General features: G+C 45.0%; 1 protein-coding gene across 7 annotated transcripts in view; it reads right to left on the bottom strand.

Moving 5' to 3' along the window:
- The window catches only part of DOCK7 (dedicator of cytokinesis 7), a gene marked incomplete at both ends in the record, with an annotated part of 112,629 nt that overhangs the window by 11,927 nt on the left and 74,702 nt on the right, over nucleotides 1-26,000 (bottom strand). For 3 of the 7 annotated variants that reach the window (XM_080623345.1, XM_080623347.1, XM_080623344.1), the window contains 21 exons: nucleotides 1,406-1,420; nucleotides 2,405-2,536; nucleotides 3,496-3,639; nucleotides 4,659-4,851; nucleotides 6,387-6,487; nucleotides 6,744-6,902; nucleotides 8,845-8,997; nucleotides 9,886-10,020; nucleotides 10,832-10,928; nucleotides 13,178-13,195; nucleotides 13,636-13,732; nucleotides 14,483-14,618; nucleotides 15,090-15,272; nucleotides 16,164-16,318; nucleotides 17,530-17,699; nucleotides 21,245-21,384; nucleotides 22,136-22,306; nucleotides 23,306-23,419; nucleotides 23,569-23,709; nucleotides 23,816-23,911; nucleotides 24,906-24,995. In XM_080623345.1, coding sequence (XP_080479471.1) covers nucleotides 1,406-1,420; nucleotides 2,405-2,536; nucleotides 3,496-3,639; nucleotides 4,659-4,851; nucleotides 6,387-6,487; nucleotides 6,744-6,902; nucleotides 8,845-8,997; nucleotides 9,886-10,020; nucleotides 10,832-10,928; nucleotides 13,178-13,195; nucleotides 13,636-13,732; nucleotides 14,483-14,618; nucleotides 15,090-15,272; nucleotides 16,164-16,318; nucleotides 17,530-17,699; nucleotides 21,245-21,384; nucleotides 22,136-22,306; nucleotides 23,306-23,419; nucleotides 23,569-23,709; nucleotides 23,816-23,911; nucleotides 24,906-24,995 — 2,640 coding nt within the window. The remainder of the gene's footprint in view (nucleotides 1-1,405; nucleotides 1,421-2,404; nucleotides 2,537-3,495; nucleotides 3,640-4,658; nucleotides 4,852-6,386; nucleotides 6,488-6,743; nucleotides 6,903-8,844; nucleotides 8,998-9,885; nucleotides 10,021-10,831; nucleotides 10,929-13,177; nucleotides 13,196-13,635; nucleotides 13,733-14,482; nucleotides 14,619-15,089; nucleotides 15,273-16,163; nucleotides 16,319-17,529; nucleotides 17,700-21,244; nucleotides 21,385-22,135; nucleotides 22,307-23,305; nucleotides 23,420-23,568; nucleotides 23,710-23,815; nucleotides 23,912-24,905; nucleotides 24,996-26,000) is intronic. The other 4 variants (XM_080623346.1, XM_080623349.1, XM_080623343.1 and 1 more) reach the window with 2 other exon arrangements.

Below are 26,000 nucleotides of genomic sequence, written 5' to 3'. Positions count from 1 at the left end.
GTGGCAATGAAGGAGCACGATGACAGACAAGAACTGAAACCATGGGTGTCTTTTACCATGCAGTAAAACATGACTGAGTGGTGTTAGCATCATAACCAATGACAGGATTTTCTTCAGGGGTCGATTTAGGGGCAGACTAATCAAAAGAGATGCTCACAGGCCTTTGCATTTGTTGGCTATTGAACACGTATTGAACACTCGTACAATATGTACTCGGCATCGCTGTGCTGCCTCATCTGCTGGGACCTTTCAGAGGAACATGTAAACTACTTACAGGGCCAGCCCTTAAGTGTCAGGGTTTACTTTTAAGCTGCTGAATTTCGTTTCTTGCCAGGCCACAATTAAAACTGATGTTTAGACATCACCAGCCCAAATGGTTTAAGTCACACAATGAAAGACAGCTTCATTCTTGGTCTTGGTTTAATAAGGGTGGGCTTAAACGCTCCCTGTGGTGGAAACCTGGAGTGAGGTGGCCCACACTGAGTTGCCTGATTCACAGAAAGCAGAGATAAACTGGACAGCTAAACTCCAAGCAAATAACATCATATCCACAAAACACTTTAAATGTCTTCTGAGACCTCTCAGTGTTCATGTACCCACTGTGTCGACCGCACTAGGGCCCAAGTTACCGAACTGCTGAGTGCATTCTCCAACCTTGGAGATGTTCAAAGCTGTCTGGACATAGTCCTGGGCAGCCTGATCTAAGTGGCCTTGCTTCAGCAGGAGAGTTGGACCAGATGACCTTCAGAGGTCCCTTCCAAACCACTCCATGATTCTGTGTATGGCTGTGACTGAAGCCGACCACTTTGTCTATTTGATAATCCAAATGTGGTGTACGTTGTAGAAATGTGAGCAAACAGCCTCCACAGAGAAAACAGCAGGCAAACTGACTGCAGTTAACACAACTGAGCTATTTCACTGCCAGATAAACAGCTACGTAACAAATTGATTGTTCTTAAATGAACAGAATGAAGCAGCCTATTCTCTGCGATATGGTCTGTGTATGGAGTAAACCAGCTCTGTGTTTCAGTACCTCTGAGCATTAGTGCTTAAATCGACCCCTGTGGGTGGGGTGAAAATATGGCATGAAGGGATGATATTCTGTGTCAATGCTGATGAAAAGAAATATAAACATATTATAAAAACAAACTAGTGATGATACAGTGGCTCATTCACCAAAGAACCTCATTAGTGGAACACATCAGCATCCATGCACTACCTACAGCTTCTAACGAAGAATTTCCTACAACCACAATCGGTTTATCGGTATTTCTTTGGTTAATGAATTGTTTTAACAGCAGACAGCAACAGAAATACCCACAACTAGCACATGTGGGCAAGCGTTGGCGTGAGTCATCTGAAAAATCTATTAGTGTTCTTTACTAACTAAAACGGAGTTACCTACCTCCCAGCCAGTACTCTGTGTGATAAAAAGTAAAAAGCGCATGTCACAGAAACCAGAGAAAGAGTTTCAAAGGTCAAAACATGACCATCAATGTAAGGTATCATAAACCTCTAATGGTTTCAATGATTACAAGTCATCATGCATCCACAGTGCCCTTTTCTGGCTCAGAAGTAGACCCAATGGTTGTCCTGTTGGTTCATTTAACCTCAGGAACCCAGCAATGCCAGAACACGAAGAAAACCCCCAGACCCTCGGCTGGATCCTATGAAATCAATGAACTGATCAACATCTACTGAGGAGCTGATGGCAGCTTAAGGGTAACCACACCAACATGCACCCAGCAGCCCACGACCAGAAGCTGACTGGGGCTGGGGGCTTGGAGCAGCACTGGCACGTACTGGAGGAGGGTCTGCTGAGTGCTTGCCTGCCCTAACAGAAAGGCATGCACCCAACAGGCCTCTCCTAGAAGAGAACATCTGCTTCTTGAGGCTTGCCAACTGCTCTCGTCTCCTGCCTAGCTGAGGTCTGTTGAGCTTCGTGAGGTTTGGTAACTTCCGATGTCTCTCATGAAACGCTCAGCACCTCAGCTGGTGGGTTTTGCACCATCTAAGTTTAGAAAGGTTCCTTCAACTATTTATCCACCAAATGAACAGAACAACAAAACCCCAACATTTCTGAACATTACCTACCAGCTAAAGCCAAGATACAGTCGTTTTTCCCAGCATGCAAAACAGTTTAAAATAGCATCCAAAAGGATAAATTGGCCGATGATCAGGATTTTTAACTCTTGGACATTTCTTGGTATATGATGCTCTCTCATGTTAAACGTCCAGAGAGAAAAAAATCCTGTTAGCAATCCTTGCATTTACTGCGGATCACCATCTGACAATTCTCATGTAATCTGATTAAAATGCTTTCCTTAACGGACAGGTTTTATCTGCACGGAGCATTTGCAGTGTCTTTACAATTCACATTGCAGCTGAAAATTCAAACCATTACCTGGTGCACAATCTTGCTGAATGCTTCTTGGAGTTTACCATGAATAGTAGATAGCTTCTTGGCATCTCTATTAGCTTCATGAATAGGAATAAGGACTTTGTAAACCTCATTAACTGCTTCATACATGCCAGCCTACAAAATAAGGTCCATCAATTGCTCCATCAATTCAACAGCAAGAATAATACATCCTATCAGCATTTAGATGATAAAACTGCGAAGTGAAAAGGTGGCTTTGGTACCACTGTGATATAATTGGCATCTTTTCTTAAAATATACCCATACATGAATGGAATAAACCCCTCAGTTACCCTTGAAATCAAGAGCCTATTGCATTACACATTGCTACTAGTAAATAAGATTATCACTGGAATCAAACCTGGGATATTTTGGATCGATACGTGCTCAAGAGCACAACAGGCTAAACAGAACCCTAATAAAATCTATGGGAATTAAATATAGAAGCTTAAGTGCACAGTACAGGTGCATCTTCAACCTAAGTGATTTCTGCATCCACTTTCAGTGCTTCATGTGATGGGCTTTATGGAGTTTCCATAGGATGTCTCTAACAGAGGGGTTCCAGCCCATCACAGGCAGAGACACTGCATCCCATGGCTTAGCCAACCCACAGCAGGGGTTCTAGGTCTGAGCCCTGGAGTTATTGCTGCTTGTGCTTAACCCCATCAAACGACATTTCATATTCTGCTGTGGGAAATGATTCACTTGCTTTCCTTGGTTTCTGATGGATACGCTGCTACCAGCCGTTAACACTGCTCACACAAAGGTCTCAACCCACTCTTTTTGAAGAGGAGGAAAAACATTACAGCCTTTCTTTACTATTGTGAGCTCCCAAATGTGCAGTGTTGATGTGAAAGACACTGCAAACACACAAAGGCCTCTTGGTCCCAGATCCCACTCTTTGCACAGCTACTCCAGAGGGCAAACTGGGCTGTCTTGAACAAACTCAAAGGCTCCATCAAACTGAAGCTCTTACAATAGAATTACACAGTCTCATAGAGGAAACATTTTACTTCGTGGTGCCCAGCAGTGTAAGACTGCTGAAGAAAACACAGAAAGAAATGAAAGTCTTCTACCATGGAGAAAGATGCTGCAGCCTGTTCCAGCAATCCCACCAGACCAGCTTCTGTGAAATACTTTCCAGAGCAGATACCTTCTTCATCTGGTGATACAACATCATCAGAAACAGCTGACTCTTCCAAAACATTGGAAGATATGTTCTAAGGAGATATAACATAGAGAAAATTGTTTTACTCACTGTAAGCAACATTCAGCACTTTCAGTATCTTCAAAACCAGCTGATTTTCAATCGAGTCTGAACATTTTTAGAGGCAGTTTTCATATGCATTTGTTTAATTTCCTTCTGAACCAGCACGGTACTTCAGCACATGCTTAAGCTAACTGGACCAGTCCACCTAAAAACACTCAAAGCTAAGTATGTGCTTGTTCGCTCTGCTCAGTATTGACCTGCTTATGATTACTAGTCACAGGAACCATTTTCTTCAACTGCACCCACTATGCACTGGCTAGATCAACGAGGTTATTAAAAACCCATGACTTAAATGGAGAAATAAAAATAACTGCATTCACTCAGCCTATGGATGTAAAGATCTGAAAGAACCAAGACAGTCTTCATAGAATCCTAGAATGGTTTACGATGGAAGAGACCTTAAAGCTCACCCAGCTCCAACCCCTGCCACGGGCAGGGACCCCTTCCACTGGAGCAGCTTGCTCCAAGCCCCTGTGTCCAACCTGGCCTTGAACACTGCCAGGGACGGGGCAGCCACAGCTTCTCTGGGCACCCTGGGCCAGCGCCTCAGCACCCTCACAGGGAAGAGCTTCTGCCTAAGAGCTCATCTCAGTCTCCCCTCTGGCAGGTTAAAGCCATTCCCCTTGGCCTGTCCCTACAGGCCCTTGTCCCAAGCCCCTCTCCAGCTTTCCTGCAGCCCCTTTAGGCACTGGAGCTGCTCTCAGGTCTCCCCTTCAGGAGCCTTCTCTTCTCCAGGCTGACCCAGCCCAGCTCTCTCAGCCTGGCTCCAGAGCAGAGCTGCTCCAGCCCTCGCAGCATCTCCGTGGCCTCCTCAAGCATAATGAAGTTCTTCAGAGGTTGTGGTAATGCATTCTTCCCAGAACAAATCCACTGCAGTACCAGTACATCGGCACAGAAACACCGGGCACCTGCTGTGTCTCAGCAGCAGATGACAGAACCCACTTGTACAATACGGAGGATAATTCCCACCTGAAATGTAACACACCCTACAGGGAGGTATTTTCGGTCTTCCAGCATGCTCAGATATTCAGCCACCAAGGCTGCAGAGTGGACCAGGCACTGGGCTGATTCAGCGTGGTTGCTCCTCTCGGAGTGCTTCCCAGCCATGTTCTGCAGCCACGTGAGGCGCAGGTCAGGGGAATTCTGATAGCCCTTTGCAATCCTAATTGAAAAGAAAACCCCTGTGATTAGGATTTAGTTACTTCTGCTTAAACAACAACCACCCTCCATGGTTGGCTATCCAGAAATACATGAGATAAGAAGCTATATAGATAGAAAGTTGCCCTAAATTACTTTGTAGATTCCTAAACCAGTTAGTGATGGGCAACTGCAGCTACCCTGTGATGCCAGAATGTGTTTATGGGCAACTTCCTGAAGCTCTTGACCATATTTCACTTGAATACTGATAGTAAGTCAAAGGTGTTGGACAATCAGAGCAGAATTGCCTGGTTGCTTCAGACAAAACCTCTCCTGCCATCTATGAAGCCTTCAGGACCATTGCAACACCATGCATTGTGGTAGTTGGGATCTTAACGTGGCTCTGGATTATCTTTTGCATACGGAGACCTTCATATGTACCACCAGTCTCCTGACTTCAGCTGGGATAGAGTGAATTTTCTTCCTAGCAGCTGTGTTTGGGCTTTAGTACGAGAACAACGCTGGTAACACACCAATGGTTTAGTTGTTGCTCAGTAGCACTTACCCCCATCAAGGACTTTTCAGTCTCATGCCCTGCCAGTGAGGAGGGGCACAAAAAGCTGGGATGGAGCACAGCCAGGACAGATGACCCGAAACTAGCCAAAGGGGTATTCCATACCATGGAACGTCATGCCCAGTACAGAGCAACTGTTTTGGGCATCCCTTGAGGGTTTTTTTTGGGGTGGTGGTGTTTATTCCTTCCTCTCAATCTCTCTCTATTTCCTATTATTGTTATTTAGTATTATATTTTACTTTTCTTTCAATTATTAAAGTGTTCTTATCTCAAACCATAGGTTTTTTACCTTTTTTCTGACTCTCCTGCCCATCCTATTGAGGGGAGGAAGGGGGAAGTGAGCATGCATCTGAGTGGTAACTTCTTGCTGGCTGGGCTTAAACCACTACAACCACCAAAAAGCCTTGTGAGCAAGCAGGTGCTGGAAGATCCTTAAGTTTTCCCTGCTGCACGCAGGGAGAGTTGTCAGTATTGTTCCCAGACTAAAGCACCAACACAGCACTGCACCAGCTACTACTGTTACAGCTGAAGCCAGGACACTCACATAAAGGATAAGGTTGTCAGTGACTGCTGGGCAATGGAAACTACTTTTATCCATTGTAAGCTCCCTAAATGCCAATCAAAACCTATCAATGCCACATTCAAACACAACAGACACATACCTATTGGTCCATGAGCACTGAGACTCAGAACTGCTCCATAATCAAGCTCTGTGAGTGCTCAAATACGCAACATCTGAATACAAAACCAAAGAGCAAGTGGCTGCGTTGTTTTCAGGTAAAATGGGAATCACAGCAAGCAGTTTAAAACAGGATTTTAGTTCAAAGTGAAATAATTGCTAATAAACCCCAAGCAATCCAAGTTCACAGCAATACAATACCTCACACTCTAAATACAGGAAGTGCAGTAGGTACTACGCTCTGTTCTAACACCATGTGGAGCACTGACATCTACTGTCCCTACAGTGCAACGGCTACAAACTCTACCTGTACATCAGGTCAATCAGCATCTCTGGATCTTCCTGGTGCTCCTTCATTTTAACTGTGTCAGAAAGGATCATATGGAGGTTGAACACTAGATCCTGGACCTGTAAAAAACAAACTGCTGCAATGAACTGGCAACGGCCATCGAGCTCCACATTGCTGTGTGAGGACCACAGTCACTCTGAACCTTGGTCTGTTTGCATCTTGTTGTCAGAATTAAACATGGACCTGGGGTTTATGTACGTAGGTGAATTAAATAATCACCTTCAGGGAATGCATGTAAACTCCAGCTCTAGATGGATGTTTAAGGACAGCCTTTTAATGAACTACACATTCCTTCTCTTGTGGTATTCCTTTTACCTGATCAGGAAATGTTGTCTCCCTGAGTTCCAGATCTTCTTCAGCATATGTCAAAATAGTCTTCAGGGAACGTCGCAAAAACTCTTCATTGAAGTTCTGGGATGTCCCCACCAGGGATGACAGTGACATGGTCACCTGCATTTTCACCCTGGCAAAGTTCTGCAACAGAGGTATTGTTATGGCATTCAACAACCCAGAGGTACTGCAGTGGTCTGCTGCAATATCAGTGCTCTCGTTATTGTACCCTCCTCCTGACAGACACCTGATGCAAAACAGAACACTCAAGTGAGAAAGGGCTGTCTCAGAGCGGTGATTACACTAAACCTCTGGTGCTGCCGAACTTCACAATCTGATCACAGCATTACTGAGTTCCAGATGAAGGTTCTCCTGCAATAGTTCTAGTTTTCTCTCCTTCTGCATGCTCTCCTCTCACATACCCTGAAGAAGATGCTGCTCAACTCTCTCTTGTGATACAGCCTTCACTCCAAACAGCTGCTTTTGGTTTGGTCTAGCCTAAAAACTGGAGTCACTGTTAACTCACTGCTGTCAACTGACTGACAGTCCCAAGGCCCAGACACAGTGGGTCCCTTCAGCTCTGCTACTCCCTGTGGGGGACTGTAACCAAAGCAGTTTAAACAAAGATGTGCGGAGGAGCACTGTGTGATACATAGCTACAGTTATGCCTGCAAAACACCAACGGGAAGACTTAAGGCTGGAAATCTTCTTAATAATTTAAAGCACACATGGGTGAGTCAAGCTAAGATGTAATTAGAGGTAAGACCTGAATGAAAACAAAACGCCAGCATTGCTAACACACGTCCACTAACATAGCCCTTTCAGAAAGGACACACACACCAGCTGTGGCACAGGAAGGGTGATGTGACTGCTCTCACCTACAGGTGTGTGAAAGCAAGGCAGAGGGGAGTTTCTCCAAAGAGCCCTTTGAGTGCAAACTGTCCGATGTAAAGAGCATGAAAACCTTCCAAACTGACAGGTTTGGGAACTCTGGCAGTGGATGTTCCAGGCAGGGCTCTACATCCTTCTATAAACCAACACAAGAAGCAGTTTGCCTGCTCAGAGATTCCAGGCATACAGCTTAGTCAACAAGGGCAAGTGTAGAGTCTTGCATCTAGGGAGGAACAACCCCATGTACCAGTACAGGTTGGGGGTTGACCTGCTGGAAAGTAGTGAAGGGGAAAGGGACCTGGGGGTCCTGGTGGATGGGAGGATGACCATGAGCCAGCAACGTGCCCTTGTGGCCAAGAAGGCCAATGGCATCCTGGGGTGTATTAGAAGGGGGGTGGTCAGTAGGTCAAGAGAGGTTCTCCTGCCCCTCTACTCTGCCCTGGTGAGACCGCATCTGGAATATTGTGTCCAGTTCTGGGCCCCTCAGTTCAAGAAGGACAGGGACCTGCTGGAGAGAGTCCAGTGCAGGGCAACGAAGATGATTAAGGGAGTGGAGCATCTCCCTTATGAGGAAAGGCTGAGGAAGCTGGGTCTCTATAGTTTGGAGAAGAGGAGACTGAGGGGTGACCTCATCAATGGTTACAAATATGTAAAGGGTGAGTGTCAGGATGATGGAGCTAGGCTTTTCTCAGTGATGTCCAGTGATAGGACAAGGGGTAATGGGTGTAAACTGGAGCAGAAGAGGTTCCATGTGAACATCAGGAAAAACTTCTTCACTGTGAGAGTGACAGAGCACTGGAACAGGTTGCCCAGGGGGATTGTGGAGTCTCCTACGTTGGAGATATTCAAGGCCCGCCTGGACAAGTTCCTGTGTGATGTACTCTAGGTTACCCTGCTCTTGCAGGGGGGTTGGACTAGATGATCTTTTGAGGTCCCTTCCAACCCTCGGGATTCTGTGATTCTGTGGTGACTGGATATTCCTGCTATGCACTGACCAGCACTGTGAGGTGCTGCAAGATCAGGAGCAAGGCAAAGCCATGTCACTGCTGTGTGCTTCTCTTCCCTCTGCACGTCACGCTTGTTTCAATGGTAAACCCTCCAATAGCCTTTCTCCGACAGGAATACACAGAGCTCCATCCAGCATTCCCAACCCGTTTACGTGTAACATCCAACCAAAGTGCAGCAGGATACTCACATTCCCAATCTCAAAGTTCTGCCTCATAAGAAGGTAAAGAGAGGCACTTGCATGCGACCGTATCGTGCTGATACTGCTGCTACAGTGTCTCAGGAGCCTCAGGCACAGATCTGCACATTGCTCAGTCTCTTCTTCAAACAGCAGCTCAGGGAACTGGGAAAACAGCACAGGAGAAAATGAGTGCTTGGATAGGCAGAAACAGGCACTCAAATAGGCCAGGGCAAGCCTCAGCAACGAGCATGCACTGGCATTAGAGGAATTCCAATCCCCTTTGTTTTGGGGGAATGATGCTGATTTCACTGATCATTTCACTGTACTGTAAACTGGAATGGGTTGCCCAGGGAGGTTGTGAATGCTCCATCCTTGGCGGTGTTCAAGCCCAGGTTGGATGAGACCTTGGGTGACCTGGTTTAGTGTGAGGTGTCCCTGCCTACAGCAGGGGGGTTGGAACTGGATGATCTTAAGGTCCTTTCCAACCCTAACTATTCTATGATTCTATGATTTCACTGTACTGTAAAATACAGTAATGCAAAGCAGACTCACTGGCAGCACTGGAAGGCAACTCCTTTCACCTACCCCCACAACTTGCTCCTATATCTACACCTTTAGACCAATTTATATCAGTTCCTCAGGCTTAAAACTTCGTATAAATACAGAAACTGGGAAATGGTTTAAATTACAGGCCCAGGAAAACAAATCCATTTGAAGTGAGATTTTTACAGCTTAAATTCCACTTGTGCTTCGTGTTCCTGACTGGCTCGGTGCCTCTGCCCACTGATTGCTGGTGAGCAGTAACCCCACCACACGTGGGCTGTGTGAACGGTACCTTTGTGTGCAGCCAAACCCAAAGTGCACAAATACAGGCACTGATCATGAAAAGCAGCCAGGTTTTATCAACCCCCAGACCACACTTCCTGCGAATCAATACTGCACAAAATAACCAACGATTGGTGAAATGACCCCAATGCAAAGGAAGAGAAAACAGTCCCATCCTCCATCTGTGCTGGTCAGGATATATTATAGCATCCGCCAGAAATTCACCTTCGAAACCAAAGCCCTCTGTGTGGCGAAGCAGTGCTGGAGATAAAGTGCACTTTGGTTGCAGGCCATGCTGTGTAGAAGCACCTTCAGCACCCCACCGAGGATGCTCTCTTTGGATTCTGTCACAGAAACAGTCTGCAGACAAAAGGAAATCGAGTTACATGAGCAAAACTTGACCTCTCCTGTGTCTGTGTGTAAGAGAAAGGAAGAGAATAAGCCTGCTGAAAGCCCTTTGGTATGGAGAAATTACCCACTTGGGCCTGCAAAACAGTCACATTATTGAATCAGCCCCCAGGTAACGAGTACCTGACCCACGCACTAAAGCCTGAGGAATGACACATCTACCTGATGAGGCTCTGCCCTTTGAGGACCTTGTTCTGTAGCTGATCTCTAGGTGGATTATCCGGGTGCAACCCTTGGGATTCCTGGGTCTCTGTGCAGCTCAGAGGTAGATAAGTCTCCCGCTGCCTGCTTCCAGCCCGTGCCCTGGTTCCATTTGTACAGAAAGCAGGGGACAAAAGTACCATGTGTCCTTGCTCACTTGTGCACACAGACTAAGGTACCTGGAAGCTTTCCTGCACTGTGCAGAGTAAGTACAGATATAGGAGGCTGATCTGGAACCTGATGACCTGAAGCAGATCTGGGAAGACCTACAGGAATTGGCTAGAATAGGCAGGACTTGGGTATTTTTGCAGTTCATTACTGAGGTTTTGAACAACCATTTCTTATACTACAAAAAGGGAACAACTTCCAAAAAGGCTGAAGGAAGCTACTGCAAAGTAAAACCAGATTGTTACGGGCTGAGGATTAGGAGAGGCATTAGGGGAGCTGCCCAGTTCTGACAGCATTCAGGGAGTTAAGAGCAGCAGGAAGGTTTGATTTAACAACCTGCTGCCTGGCCAGGTGACAGTAATGCTGTTATATCTCTATTTCTTATCATCCTTACCTGCACAACTATCTCTAGTGTATCCAAAATAATCAGATTGGCTTCTGTTGCAAGATTCCCATCGATAAGTGCCTCGTGTTCTATCTCTGCCCTTGATCTAATGGAGAGAAGAAAGGAATAAAATTACTTTCTGTTTCAGAAGTGGATCTCCATCTTCTCCTGTCAAAAACCATCTTCTCATTAGCAGGAAACTCCCAGTTCCAACTTGGGTATTTATTACTGGACAACACTACAATGCATTCATTAAGAGAACACGAAGAAAGACTTGGTTTTCTTACACATACAAACTTACACAGGAGTTACGTTCACCATGCTAGGAGAGATCACACTATTTCCAACACTTCCTTGCTCTCCCAGGGACACAACAACAGTTTAGAATCAAAGTCCAACTCAAAACTGGTTTAGTAGCATCGTTAGGCATGCAAGAGCACAACCAGGAACAAAACAGACAGCTTCATGTTATAGGCTATGGACACATGGTGGTGCTACACGAGCTAGTATATTGGCACTGTGGAGCCCAGCAGCTAGACTGGTTGGAGCACAGAGTGCATACAGTGAGGGTGCGATCTTTGGCCATTCAAGCTGTATTACATTACAGTACTTGAAAGGTATCTTCCTCTCCAAGAAAAATGACAGGATGCGGCTGTTCTATGCCAGGCACTCACTTCCCTGGGAAGTCTACAAAGTTCATACACCCAGTCACACCAGTAGCCCCAGGAATGCAGCAGCAACCATGTGCTGCATGTGGCAAAGATCCAGGAGTGTATTTGAAGAGACCAGCTACGGCCTGCCCTACCAGAGATGTCATTGCCATCAGGCTCCTGCCAGGCCAAATCATAGCAGGAGTGTGACCTGCAGGAACTGACCAAAGCAGTAAGTACTGGCATAATGGTGATTTATCCATCAAACAGGGACTGCCAGGGTTAAGGGTTAAAGGCTCCGAATGAGCCAGATTTGGTGGAAAGGAGCTGCTCCTTCCTAGTGAACCATAGGTGGGGTCTCCTTGGGTGGAAACGAAAAGAAGCCACCTTAGGAACAAAAGGCAAGAAATCAAGGGGAAAAATCGTGTTTCTGTTGTCATTGACTTCAGGGCTCTTTTTGCCCATGAAGTAAGTGCTGATTACTGCTGATTATTTAGTGGGAGGTGACGCTGCCCATGGCAGGGGGCGTTGGAACTAGATGATCTTAAGGTCCTTTCCAACTCAAACTATTCTATGATTCTAAATCAAGCAAAATACACAACCAAGGGGATGGCAGACAGCTCAGCTCTTGGATCTGTACCACAGAAACCCTCCTTTGCCACACTCTGCTTCCTCTGGGAGCTGGGTCAGACACTCATGATGTATTCTTCAGGCTCCAGAATATGAAGACTTGAGGCCTGACCCTATATAAAACAACACCATCTGCATAAACCAATACCACCTGCAATCAGTTGTGCACAATCCTTGGTGTGAAGTCTCGCTTGTTAGATTTCAAAGAGCCAGACTCTACCTATTGCACACAGGACAGACTTGCCATGTCATAGGAGTGGAGTAGGATGGACCGAGGTCTCAGTGAGCAAATATGGGTTAAAAAGTAGGTTTGTGGAGTTATCTAAGCAGATTATTTTGTGGGGTGAGACACCATCCTGTGGGCATCAGTGTATTCCACAGCTGTTACGATGTACTTGAGGTTCTTCTGGGAAGGACGGGGCTCAGATCCAGTGCCAGCAGTGAACTGATGAGCTCTTCAGGCCAAATTGTAATCTGTTATAACTCTGCCCACAGCTCTGGAGTCGTGGAATTCATACCTACATCACTTCATCAGCAGGCTGAAACACACTGGTCATTTGGCCTTCTCAATGCCTTAACAGGACTGCAGTCTTGGACAAAAAGCCACCACTTGACATAACAAGAGATTACGTTCCCGTGTTGGACAAAGCATTAGAAGCTGTGAAGATGTACTCTGTCAGTGTCTTCAAGAGTAAAATTTGGCCTGATCTCCATTTGGGCTCTGAGGTCCCCATCCCCCAGTTTCTTCAGAGCTTCACTTGTGCTGAGGTTGCTTTCCTAGGATTAGGAACAATTCTTTTGCTGGGAGGATGGAGACTGCAGGTTGCAATTTGAGGAAACAGAAAACGTGCACAGCAAAGCTCAAACACAACTCCTGAGCCCTCCAGACTGAACCACACCAAGAGAGGGAACTTTAAGGGAAATGGGTGTAATAAGCAAAAAGAGCTCATTGCAATCAGTTGCGCACACACACACCGAAAACTTCTGCCAAGCATCACAAACAATGCTGTGATGATTGAGTCTGCAGATGTACAAAATGGCTATTTAGAAGAACTACACACCAATGCTACAGTACCTGGCTGGTTTGTGGCTTCTAAAAGCACAGCACATGTGGAAAAACAATCAAAGTGATGGATTAGGACAGGAAAGGAAAGTGAGCTTTGAGAACTCCAGAATGTTCTTATGGAATAAAGGAAATAAGACATGAGATATATATGCTAACTGTGAAAACTGTTAATGGATCTTCCCTCTAAATTACAGCTTCCTACTGGGTTTTAAGAAGGCAATGGATTGTTTCAGTCTCTTCAAATCTCATCTTAAAATCTAAGGAAGCAAGGGACAGTGGAAAAGCAAAGAGTTAGATAGGGCAGTGCTGGACTTAAAGCTCTTTGCACACTGCCAGCCCTGTTCCAACCAAGGGCCCAAGCCTGCTCGCACAAGAGCTAAGTGGCCTGTTGCCATTGACCTCCTACAGGGAGAGCATTCCCACAGGCACAGTCACATTGTTAATGTAGAAGGATAAGGTAGAGTTACTTGTCAAGCTTTTCTGTGTTCTGACGCCAGTGAGTCATATCCTTTCTCCATCTCAAATTCTCTTGACTTCCAAAAGCGCTCCCAGAAGGACTTCTCTCTGCAGGATAATATCAAAACAACAGTGGTCATCTAATCCTATTTGGTTTACATGGGTAGCAATTCCAGGTTTGTTCACAAGGGACAGCAAACTGTGACTTCTTAGAGCCCAAGGCTGTGGCACTCACCCAAGATGTTTACATGGCCCCTAATTCTGTTCCTGCTGAGTGACAATTTCACTTGCAGCTATTCATATGCCAGCTTACTACAGAGCTAATGGAGAGACACTGGAGATACTCACATGCACCAGGATGCCTGTGGCAGAGCAGGAGACAAAACCACTATTCTGATTCGTATCCTAACGCCTGCGCCATCCTTCCTCCCAAACAACATGAGCAGCAGAAACCATCAGAAGGTGTTTGTTACCCCCACCTACTGGCTATTTCAAGCCTCATTAAGTTAGCAGAAATATCCAGGTATTTTCAGAGCTATCAAAGCAAGATCAGGCAGCCTGTTTTCTGCTGTGATCCTTGCACAAGACATACTAGAAGGTGGCTTTGAAAGATGCGACACTGGAAGAAGGTCAGGCAAGAACACCCCATAAATGAGATACGATCACATGTACACAAAAGCAATCCAGTAACAAATAAATTGCCTGTAGATGGAACTTGGGGAAAGGGTAGGGATTCTGCAGCCCCAGAGAAGCATGCTGCAAACTGCAGCTTTTTCTAGGGGCTTCTTTGCCTGAATATCTTGATGGGTAGTACCCCAAACCACAGACAGGTGCAAGGAAGAAGACTTCTTTACTTACCTAGCTGTCCTCTGCTTCTTCGGACCATTTCCTGCCTTGCCCCTATGCTTCCCAAAATAGCTTCTTCAAGTTTGGCTCTCATGTCTTTTGACTTCTTGAATGTCAAACTGTTCATTCTTTCAAATACTTTCTTGCCCTGCAAGTTTCAAATGAGAGCATCAGGGAAGATTCTTTCAATCTGGGATATTTTCTTAACAACTCAAAATATCTTTCCTGTCTAAAGACATACAGAAAGAAGGGAATACACGTTCAGTTGCTAGCTAGCTAATCTACCCAGACTCCAGTACTGCTACAGGAAGCTCTCTTCTTGCTGATAGCAAGCAAAATGACCAAAAGCTATGATCCCCTTTCCCTGCAGAAGCTCCCAGATGAGCAACAAGCAGGCCAAACTGCCTAAGAAGTGAAACAAGGCACAGACACTTGCATGGCTGAAAAGTAAACATGGATAAGGCTAGAGGTTGCACAGAGACATGCTCAGCCTTGGGATTCTGAATACAGGAAATACTTAGGAGAGAGCAGGAAATGCCTTTCTGCAGTCGTGTAAAGGATCAGAGTCCTCGGCAAGCCCCAGAAGGAACTTCAGGAGGTTTACACAATACACCAGTACCTTGTATTCAAAGCAGGATACGCAAAGATAAAGCAAATCCAGCAGGCGATTGAGCTGCAACACTGACAGGTCCGTGAACCACTTCTGCAAGACACTTTCATCTGCGTTCTTGAGCACCCACAGGAGACAGATCAGAAGGCTGCGGCTGGACTCCGTTGAGAAGGTGGAGTGCTGCCTGCCACTCTAAAACAGACAGGTCAAGACATTTGCCACACTGTATTTCACATCCAAACACTTCAATCATCACTCAAAGGTTCTACATCAGCTACCACCTCAGTCTAAACCATTCCCAGATAGGAACAGAAGGTGAATAGACATTTTTCACTAAGAAGCAGGAGAAACACATTTCTCTTTCTCAACCCGACAGCTCAGTGGAACCCACAGATAGTCAAGCCACAAGAGTGAAGCCGCAGTTTGAACCAGTTATATGAATGTGTTTCTCTTCAGGCAGCAAATACCCACTTCCCTCAAGATGCCTTTAACAGCTCCTGGCAGATTAACAATTCAGCAAAGGGGCTCCGTTCATTATCCCATGCATGTATCAGGGTGTCATAAGACCCATCAAAATGGGGTCCTGATGCAGGAGTAAAGGGAGGAGGAGAATAGAGAAATGGAAGGGCCTGTCTGCTACCAGGATCAGGAGGATTTCCTCCCTGTGCAGAAAACAGGGGAAAGGGCCCATTGATGTCTTCAGCTAGGTGGGATTTGGATGTGGTCGGAATTTTTGCTCAGGACTTAGAGCTAATAATGACCATTTCACTTCACAGAGCTTCTATTGGATTATTTCAGAATGAGGGAATCTTTATCAGAGAAGGGAATTCTTCCAATTTCAGAGGTTTGCTGAGTTTTATCCCTCCTTGGCATTTCTTAAATCCTCTCTGAAACCAGCACAACAACGCGTAAACGTGACTTTTTCCCCTTGCCATTCCTCCCCTGCCTCCCTGTGTAACACCCAGCTGCACACTGATACAAGGCCCTACCACTCACTGATCAGCCCCACGGGACCTGCATGTGTAAATATTTGCCTGTTGACACACACTGAGGGTCAAGGAATAGGGAGAGGTGGCTTTGTACCGATGAGGTGAGTAGGAAACTGCTGGGCCGGGTGAGCTGAGGGACTGACGTTCCTGCGATGGCCATGGCGACTGTCTGGCTTATCATGCTTCCACCTTCACTCTCGTAATCATCGACAGCGACGCAGCTCGGCCTCCCTCGCTGATTGTGGCTCTCTGTCAAGAAACATGGGCATCTGGTCAATCCCAAACTCAACAGGACTTACATTTGAGGTCACACAAAGCAAACAACAGTTTTCAAATGCCACCTACACAACCTCAGTATCTAACACCCTTCTCAAAATAGACCTTTTAGTCCCTTTGAATACCTCACTCTTTTCTTGCATCTTTATTGCGACATTAAACTCAAAGGATGTAGGAGACAACCTCACTTGGAGCATTGTGTGCAGTTCTGGTGTCCTCAACATAAAAAGGACATGGAACTGCTGGAACAAGTCCAGAGGAGGCCACGAGGATGATCAGGGGACTGGAGCACCTCCCGTATGGAGACAGGCTGAGAAAGTTGGGGCTGTTCAGCCTGGAGAAGAGAAGCTGCGTGGAGACCTCATAGCAGCCTTCCAGTATCTGAAGGGGGCCTACAAGGATGCTGGGGATGGACTCTTCATCAGGGACTGTAGTGACAGGACAAGGGGTAACGGGTTCAAACTGAAACAGGGGAAGTTTAGATTGGATCTAAGGAGGAAATTCTTTACTGTGAGGGTGGTGAGGCACTGGAATGGGTTGCCCAGGGAGGTTGTGAATGCTCCATCCTTGGCAGTGTTCAAGGCCAGGTTGGATGAGGCCTTGGGTGCCATGGTTTAGTGTGAGGTGTCCCTGCCCATGGCAGGGGGGTTGGAACTGGATGATCTCAAGGTCCTTTCCAACCCGAACTATTCTACGATTCTATTCCAGATTGGACCCCCTGCCCTGATTACACTTTGTAAAGCACCCCTGAAATGATCTGCTGACGGAGCACATGCTAAGGAGGAGGAGGAACTCTGCTTATCCTTTGGAATTGTTATGGGAATTGTACAGTGTGTGGTGTGGCTTTTTAAGCTGGTGAGACATAGAGGGCAGCTGGCTACATATACAGAGTAGCCAGCCAGATTTAGACTAAAATGAATTGCTAGTTTTCAATTCACGCAACCAAGTGGGCAAATGCGGATTTTAAGCATTAACAGTCATGGAAGATGCATTTTCCAAGTGCAGTTTAGGAAACAGATAGCAAAACGTTTCTTAGGTAGATATGAAAACATGTCAAAGCTATAATTCAGAAGCAGACACAATCTCATCCAACAGCAAAGGGGTTTGGGCTTCAATTTCAGAACCCAAACACTCAAGTCTAGCGAGCAGATGAACACATATTCAAATCAGAGAACATAAAATACCTGTAAAGTCATAAAGCTGAGGCACGCTCTCCATGATCACGCCAATCAGAGGTAGATACAGCATTGCCACCCGGGCCTTTACCTGTGGGTCAGCGTACCGCGGATCCGAGTCGTGACTGGACAGTAAGTTGTGTACCATATTGATGACTTTCTTATGCAATCCAAATAAACTGGTAAAAGAGAGTTGGGTCACACAGATTAGTTAATACCTCCAAAGCAAACTATACTTTGTAACTAAGGGGCTTCTTCTTCTGAAGAAGAAAACCCTGGTTTTTATTTTTAACCCCAGGTAAGCTGCCAGGACACGTGGTTTTGGATCTCCTGTGTAGTTTACAAATGGTAAAAGGCCATATCAATGTACTCAGATACCCTGCAGAGGTGCACACCCAATATAATGTGAACACTCATATTTCCTATACAAAACCAAAGCCCCAGCTACTGCTGCACTGAATTATCGAGTCTACTAAAGACCATCAGGAGAACTTAGGGAATACGATGGAAAACAGCAAAAGAAACTTGAGAGGAGAGTGGGTTTAGTGAAACTACTTGTTGTGGGGATTTTTGCTTCTTTTTTAACACCATTTATAGAGAGAAAAGCCCTTCTAAGACAGAATATTGCTTTTAGTGAATGGTCAGGAAGTTCCTGTTTCAGTTCCCTGACCCCCATGCAATTATTCAATCAAAACAGTAGACTGATGATCCATCATCCTGAATAAAAAGTGACAACAGAATCAAGGAGTAGAAGGAAAACCAGCAAGAAATGGCCTTCCTCATTATGAAGATGCAAACGATGGCAGGGCCCAAGCACCATCCCCTTTTGCAGGACACCCTGCGTGAGCCCATTCATGCCCTGAGAACCAAAACTCCTCATAATCTCTCAAGCCTTCACTCTGCTCATTTCAATTCCCTCAGCCAACACCGAGGCAAAACTCCCTCAGAGCAAACAGCAGGTACCTGGGTAGCTATTTGCTTCTGCAGGCAAACCAGGCCAAGAAGACAACTTTACCCCATGCGTGAAGCAGCCAAGGAAGCTCATACATTATGCATTAGCAAAACATAAGCTTCAGTGTTCAGACCCGAGGTATTAAAACAAGTGCTGAATTTCAGGCAGTATCCACTTTACCCGGAAAGTAGAGTTGAGTTCTGGTTAAAAAATGAGGAGAGGCTTTGACTGGATTGTTGAGGGTTTAAAATGATTTAAGAGCCGGCAGGATGGGTTAGGAGGCCATCAGCTACTTGTAGCGACACGTCTTTCCTGGGTTTTTTAATCAAGCCATAATGAGATGCTACAATTGCTTGTGTGTGTAATTAGTGAGACCTTTAACAACGAGGAAGGAACTGCTTATTTAAGTGACTGGTTCCTTCAGATCAAGGATAAAGAAAAGTCTTGGCATTATTTTGAAGGAGTGGCACCTACGTTGTGCTTCTAACAGTTCAAGGGAAACTATCCTGCAGGCCATAGAACTGCATATAGGGAAAGCACATCCAAACAAAGCAGTGTAATTCAAACCTAGGGCTACATGGTTTTCCCTTCAACTTTTCCAGAACAAAGTAGGTACTGTGGTGGATCGATCCATAGCGAAGAGGAGGAAATATGGCCCACTAACCTTTCTGGCTGATAATGCATTGAATTGATCTTGGTGCCCTCCAACCATCCCCTCTGTAATCTCAGCCCTGGCCTTGATTTGTGTCAACAGCACACACTTTTGGGAAACTGACTTTTGTCACTGAACACAGAGAGCCAAATACTGATCTTCCCACTTCTGTCCAGTAACATTGGTCAACATGGGCAACCTAGGCACTATGAAATGAGCAATATGATTCATACACAACCTGGTCACACAGCACTGTTTGCAGAGACAATCTGCTGAGGGTCTAGCTGCTTGGACTCACTCTCTTCAGCTGGCTTCCTTCATCTGCACGTTGCATTGGCTTTTAGACTGGGAGTGCTCTGGAGGAGGACTGTAACATACTGTGGTACTGTGCTGTACCTAGCATAGAGGGATCCATCTAACACACCACCTGGGCACTGCAGTCGTTTCTGTCCAACTCAATCCAAAGAGTTCTTATAAAATGGGTGACCTAATGTTTCACATAATTTGCTAATGGAGCAAAAAGAGCAAGGACAGAACACATTTACGGCTTAAGGTAAAGCTCTAACACAATAAGCAACTAGATGGACATCCCTCTCCTGACTCGCTGTAGCATAATGCAACTGCGAATGATGCTGAACTTCTTCCAGTGGTGGCCAAAACATTTTAATGGGAGGCATGTCTGAACCCTCTAATAATAACCTGCTGATGATACTTTATGATTGTTAAAAGTCTTCATACACAAGGGAAAAGCAGATCTGAACAGACTGGTTTACTTTATCCAGTGCATCTACCGGGGCAAATGCAGAAGGATGAAGCCTGAGAACACCTAATAAACTGCAAACTACAAGTCACTGTGGAAAACATTAAAACCCAAATGCAGTACAGGTATAAATCTCCACTAGAATTAAGGAGCTTTGATCAAAATGCATCTCCAGAGCTGAACTGGCATAAAGGGGTTTTTCTGTCTAGATAAGGTTTGAGAGAGGACCTGTCTCCCTAGTGGACACCAGCAAGATCACACTGATAACTCCTTTGTGCAGCTGGGCAGGGATTACTGACCCGGTCCAAGCTTAAGTGCTGAGAATAGCAAGGTGAGAGAGCTCAAGAGGCAGGTAGAACAGAAAGTTTGTGAAGAACAAGGGCAGATACAGTCAGAGACAGGACCCGATTCCTATCCAGTGAGCAGGACGCTCCTACGCTACAAAAAGCACTTCTGCAGACAGCATATATGGGTAAGGATTTGCTGCCTTTTCCATTTCAGGGCAAACAAATGGGACTGCAGTGTGCTATGTACATATAAAAGAAAACATTCTCATTTATGGCATCACTTTCTTCTCCAACAGGAAACAGAACGAATGTTTAACTCCTGAGACCTCTTGGTGAAGGGGCAGAATTAACCATGAATCATTAGCATTTGTCGACTCGGCTGGTATTTCTGAGTCCACCTTGAGAAAAATGCCTCTGAGAGAACTTAGGACTGTGGAAGCAATCAGTAATTTCCATTGGAACCCATTTTAAAGAGGCGAGGCAGAATGCAGCCCTAAATAACACAGGTAACAGCCTCGATGGCAGGACTACAGGCTACGCTCCTACTTCAGAATATTATCTGCCATGCAAGCCAGGCAAGTCACTGATGAACTCTGCATGCTTGACTCTATTTGTCTATTTATGTAATCCACAGGGGCCTCATCAATGCATAAGTTATGTTTAAAAAGAGCTGGGAAGACCACAGGCAAAATACATTGCAACATTTAAAAGCACCAGCAACAGAGACTTCCCAAATGTTGACAACTATTTTCTTGCTATAATGGAGAAAAGCTATTTTCCTCTTATGAGCTCCAGCAGTGCCCATGTGGCAGCTGGGGGCTCCAGTAGGAACCTCTTTCCCTTCTTCTCAGCTGGAAAAATGTGATTGAAATCATGTTTACAGAGGCAGAGCTAAGGAAGTAACAAACAGGAGGAACAGGCAGAAAGAGGACTCTTAAGGAGCTGGATTCTTATCCTCTCAGCTCATGAATTTAACTCAGTTCTGGCCATGTCAGAACTTGCTTCTCAGCCACCATTTGCTTGGAATTACAGAAAACTGCTGGGAAAAGATAAAACAAACTGTAAAGATTTACCCTTCCGCATCAGGATCTAAAATGACAGCCAGTTCTGTTAACACAAGCCCGGCCAAGTAATGCTGCTGCCGGAAAGGCACAGACAGTTCGAACATATTGGCAATCTTCTGGTCTTGGACGTTTGTGGAGAACCCAGAGCTCTGTGAAAAGAAATCAAGTTTCAGAGGTTGCACAACGAGGCCCCTCGGAACACACAGTCAAAGCTTATGACATACATTAGAAGCAGTATTCAGAATGAAAGATGACCTCACATAGACTCCCTTTCCTGTTTGGATCTAGGCACATCTACTTACACTACATCTGAGCTCACTAACTCTTCTATTAATTCTGTCTGTTGTTATTGCCTTCCCACCCATGGAGCAGGCCTTAGGGAAGTTAAGCCAAATAACCTTTAAAAGTGGATTAGTTGAACTTAGGAGGGATGCTCTTATTCAGGCTAAAGAAGGCTTTAATTTGATTTCATTTACGTGATTTTGCAACTAATTGATCCACTCGAGTAACACACTTGCTAATTCAAATGACTTTTCCTGAGCCGGCTACAACTAAGTTTCAGTATGCTAAAAAGACCCTTGTGTTGTAAGAAAAGGGTAACAATGGACAAAGCATTTTCTTTAATGGCTCATCTATGGTCATGTGTTTGTCCAGTGTAGGAGAGGACTAAGTCTCTAAGGACAGTGTGATATCGGGACAGGGATATGGGCATTCTTTTTGCAATAATAAAAGATGGGAAGAAGTCAAAACCCGTGTGTCAGGAAAAAGTAATTTCTAAATGAACACTTAAAGAAAAATATTAGCAAGCACAGACTGAAACCAGAGGTGATACAACAACGATTTAAGTGTCAGAGCAAAGCCCAGCTTGCATTTCCACAAAGGATCCCCAACACAGCGCACCTGAGAGGTTGCTGAAGACACAGATGGTGATGGAGATGCAGGTGGTGTGAGCAAGCTGCAGGGTAAATTCAAGGTGACGTAGTGCTCATGGCTGCAAATGATGCGAAGGAAGTCCAGCCTCAAAGATGCCAGGTTACTTGGATTTGTTAAGGAATACAGCTTTGAAGACACCTGCAAGTTTAGCCCATAAAATTGCAGTTAGCTCCCAAAAGACAACATAAATGCAGCATAAGCCCCCTGTCCCACCACTGCTCCCCAAAGCCAGAAATAAAGAGCTTGATATCATTAAATGGTCACATCCACATCACTTCTTTGTGCTACAGATTAAACTTCTGTGTGCAGGAGACATCAACATTCCAGCCAATGCCAGATATATATCAATACAAGATGTATATAATAGCCATACTTCTGTAAGCAAATGAAGAACTAGGTACTTCACATATGATATCCACATCCTATTGATTTCAGTAGGGAGCTGTGAGGAGCAGGACCACACTGTGATGCCTTAACAGGTCAAAGATGGAGGCTGGCTAATATACAGTAAGCAACAAAGCTCAAATAGATGCTATTGCTGTTCTTGCCCCTTATATAAAATGTTATAGACTCTAAGCCTAAGCTCCTGATACCTCGTCATCTCCTTCGTACACAGTGTCAGCACAGGGGTTTGCAGTCAGATGAAACTTTGTGGTTCAGGGTGATTTCCCTGCCACAACACCACAAGTTTCCTAATGAGTAATATATGAACCCTCCTTCTTGCAGTGGGGGAGACCTTGCATCTTCAGAAGGATGGAAGGGGAGCTTGGTGCTCAATATGACCATACAGGGTCGATGTGTCCTTGGCAGATCCACTGACAAACCAGGACAGTCTGAGCTCCCTCACAAAACCTCCTACTTACTTTGATGCAATTACTCCGAACACGTTGGGCAGAGGGAATAATTCTTCCTTCCTGCTGCACGTCCATTCGTGCAAGGGAGTTACTCCTAATTCACTTTTAAGAGAGTAATCAGAAAGGCGTAAACTCTAAATCACCACTGAGAATGCTTTGCTAGCTCTAAAAAGACCTCAACAGCAGAATTCTGTGTCCATACTTTACTGTCTGCCCAAAGAAAGGTAGAATAATATCTTAGGCTAGGGTTCACAGTGAAGTCATAATATTTATCCGCATTCACCTGTTTGTAGCAGGTCTTAATAAGAGCAAAAACAAATCCTCTGTCCATGATAGACAACAGGTCATTGAGGAAAAATGCCAGACTGGTGTTGAGCCTTTCGACCATTTCTGTATCCTAGAGAGAAGGGAAACGAAAATGGGACAGAAAATGAAGAAATGCACACTGTATGCTTTTAATTCCTGGTGTAGGCACCAGCGAACACACAAGAGGTGTGGAGCCTCAGCTCTGATCGAGCTCAGTTCAGTTTGATTGCTTGCCATTACCTTCTGAAACCGAGAGACTATATCACCGGCAATTGTGCTGACCAAAGCAGTTACATCATCCATGAAACGCTCAGGAAAACGATTCTTTCTCGGCGCATCCAGTTTGTCAGCAAAGTACAAATGATGCACCATGCTCTTCACCTATAGAGATATAAATTACAACCAAGTCACTCGCAGCTGTTGCTGTCTGTGGTTTAAACTAGGAACTGTAAGACAATGATAAGCAAGGTGTTTCCAGGTTGCTCACCATCAGCTCGAAGAAGAACCAAGCTTGCTGCAGGGCTGCCTCCCGCACGCTCCCGCTGCACACAACCCATTGTAAGGCCAGCTCCTCGTGAAAAAGCTACAGAGATTCAAACCCAGAGTTAGCCCGAGCCTCGACACCAGCTCACACAACAATCTGCATGAGAAATGGTAGCACGATCCATGGCAAGTATGGCAAACAATGAGGCTAAGCAAAATAACCGGGAACATGACAGCAGTGGTGGCATCCCTTAAAGAAACCCCCAACTAACAATGAAGGATGATGTGATGGTATGTGATGAGAGAAACGTTTCACAGCATCTTGCTCCGAAATTAGAATTTTGAGTGTCAAAAGAATTTTCCACCACCCCCCAAAAAAACCAAAGAAGTTTGGTGCTCAAATTAGTTTAGTTTAAAATTCTACCTTTCTGCCTGGTCTGATCTTTGCAGGAAAAAGGAGTAAAAAGCGGACATATAAAGCAATTTGTAGAAAGCTGTGTATTTACTGTGAGAAAGGACTTAAAACAGCAAGAAAGAAACGTGGGGCAAAGAAACAGCTTTTGGGTTCCTTTTCTTAGGAAGACCGACCCACAGACTGGATGTTTGATTACATTTTCATTACCCAAGTCAGGTAATTTGCCTTTCTGACATTGTTTAGCAGGATCTCATCTCCTGCAAGGGAGTGCACTCTGAAAGGAACTCCCATTCACTCGCTGGATTAACGCCTGCATACCTGAGTTCAGCACACATCCGTAATGCTGGCCATCACATTATGATTTTGCACCCAAGAATGCATCATTTACATGTCTAGACAGTGCCATTCATATTTTGTGAAAGTCAGTAATAAACCGGCTCCATACACTATGGCCATTAAATCAGGCAAGCTACTCCTGATCATTTTATTCTTTCCAATTCAGCTCTGTCAGAATACTTCATATTCACTACAGCCTGGATATTCAGAGGTGCTAAGCAACAGCAGTTCCTAATGACCTCGGAAAAAAACAGGCTATAAATGAAAGAATAGATTGCATCATGTTTTCAGAATGACTTGACCTCCCTGCCCCACAAGATCAATGGTCTTCACTGAAATCTACCTTTTTAGTTGGTAACCGTCCTGTTAATGTTTGTAAGAAACTTGACGTCTCAGTGTGCGAAGACATACGATTACAACTTCGATCCGTAGCCTACGGAGTGGAGATGAATGAATGATGACAGGACATTAAAGTTTGCTGTGGATGGGTTTTGCAGCTCAAGGACAATGCACGTTTACAAAAATACTCTTCCAACTGTAGGCTTTTACTGCCTTTACACCTTTTTATGCATTCGCAAACACTTATTAATTTACAGATTTGGTTTGAACAAAACGACAGTACTTTTTACTGTTCCAACACATACAGGCTATTTAAGTAACTGCATGTTCTTATGCACAAAGACACTTAATGCTGCAAAGCATGAAACTTTTTCATCGTTGCACTTTATCAACATGCATACGTCAAGGAGGTAATACTTGTAATCTCAGTCCATACCTCTCAAGCTACCAGAGACCAAGCACGTGGGGATGTACCCCACAGCGACACTGCTGCTGGCACAGGGAATAAGGAAATCACTGAGGTTCTCTTTCTGATAGAAATAATTTGCCACGAGTGCATGTGGACTCAGACTATGTATTTCTGGGACTCTGATGCACTTGAAAGGAGGTACAGTTGAGAGGTACATTCAAGACAACCATGCAGTGGAAAGCAGCAGGCAAATCGGGGCTAAATAACTCTTTCTGACTGAAGCCGCTATAAAGTTTTCATACTTTGCAACACAGAACAGATACAATTGGCCCTAGCATGTCACCGGCTGCATCCTTCAGATTTACATGTTTGAAGAGAGAATTTTACATGTGGCAATCAGTTTGGGTTTAACAATATTCCACTCAAACAGTCATGAAGGATTACTTGACGATGGATACTAAATGCTTGATGAGAATGGCGAAATGGTTCGTGACATCAAAAGAAATGGCAAACATGGACAAAACTATGAAGCTGTGATTAATGTTCCCACTTAGAAATGTGCTCCACCTGAAGCTGAAACTAGTGTTAGAGAGAGAGAAAAGAAAAGCAGTCACAGCATTTACATTTCACAGACCAGCAACCACTGAAATGAAAGAAGGGGACACGTCCACGCGTTTGGAGGGTTTTCAT

Source organism: Psittacula echo (genome assembly GCF_963264785.1).
Source record: "Psittacula echo genome assembly, chromosome: 7".
Taxonomy (NCBI): domain Eukaryota; kingdom Metazoa; phylum Chordata; class Aves; order Psittaciformes; family Psittacidae; genus Psittacula; species Psittacula echo.
Note: the sequence above shows the minus strand (reverse complement) of the source record. Positions and strands in the feature narration are given on the sequence as shown.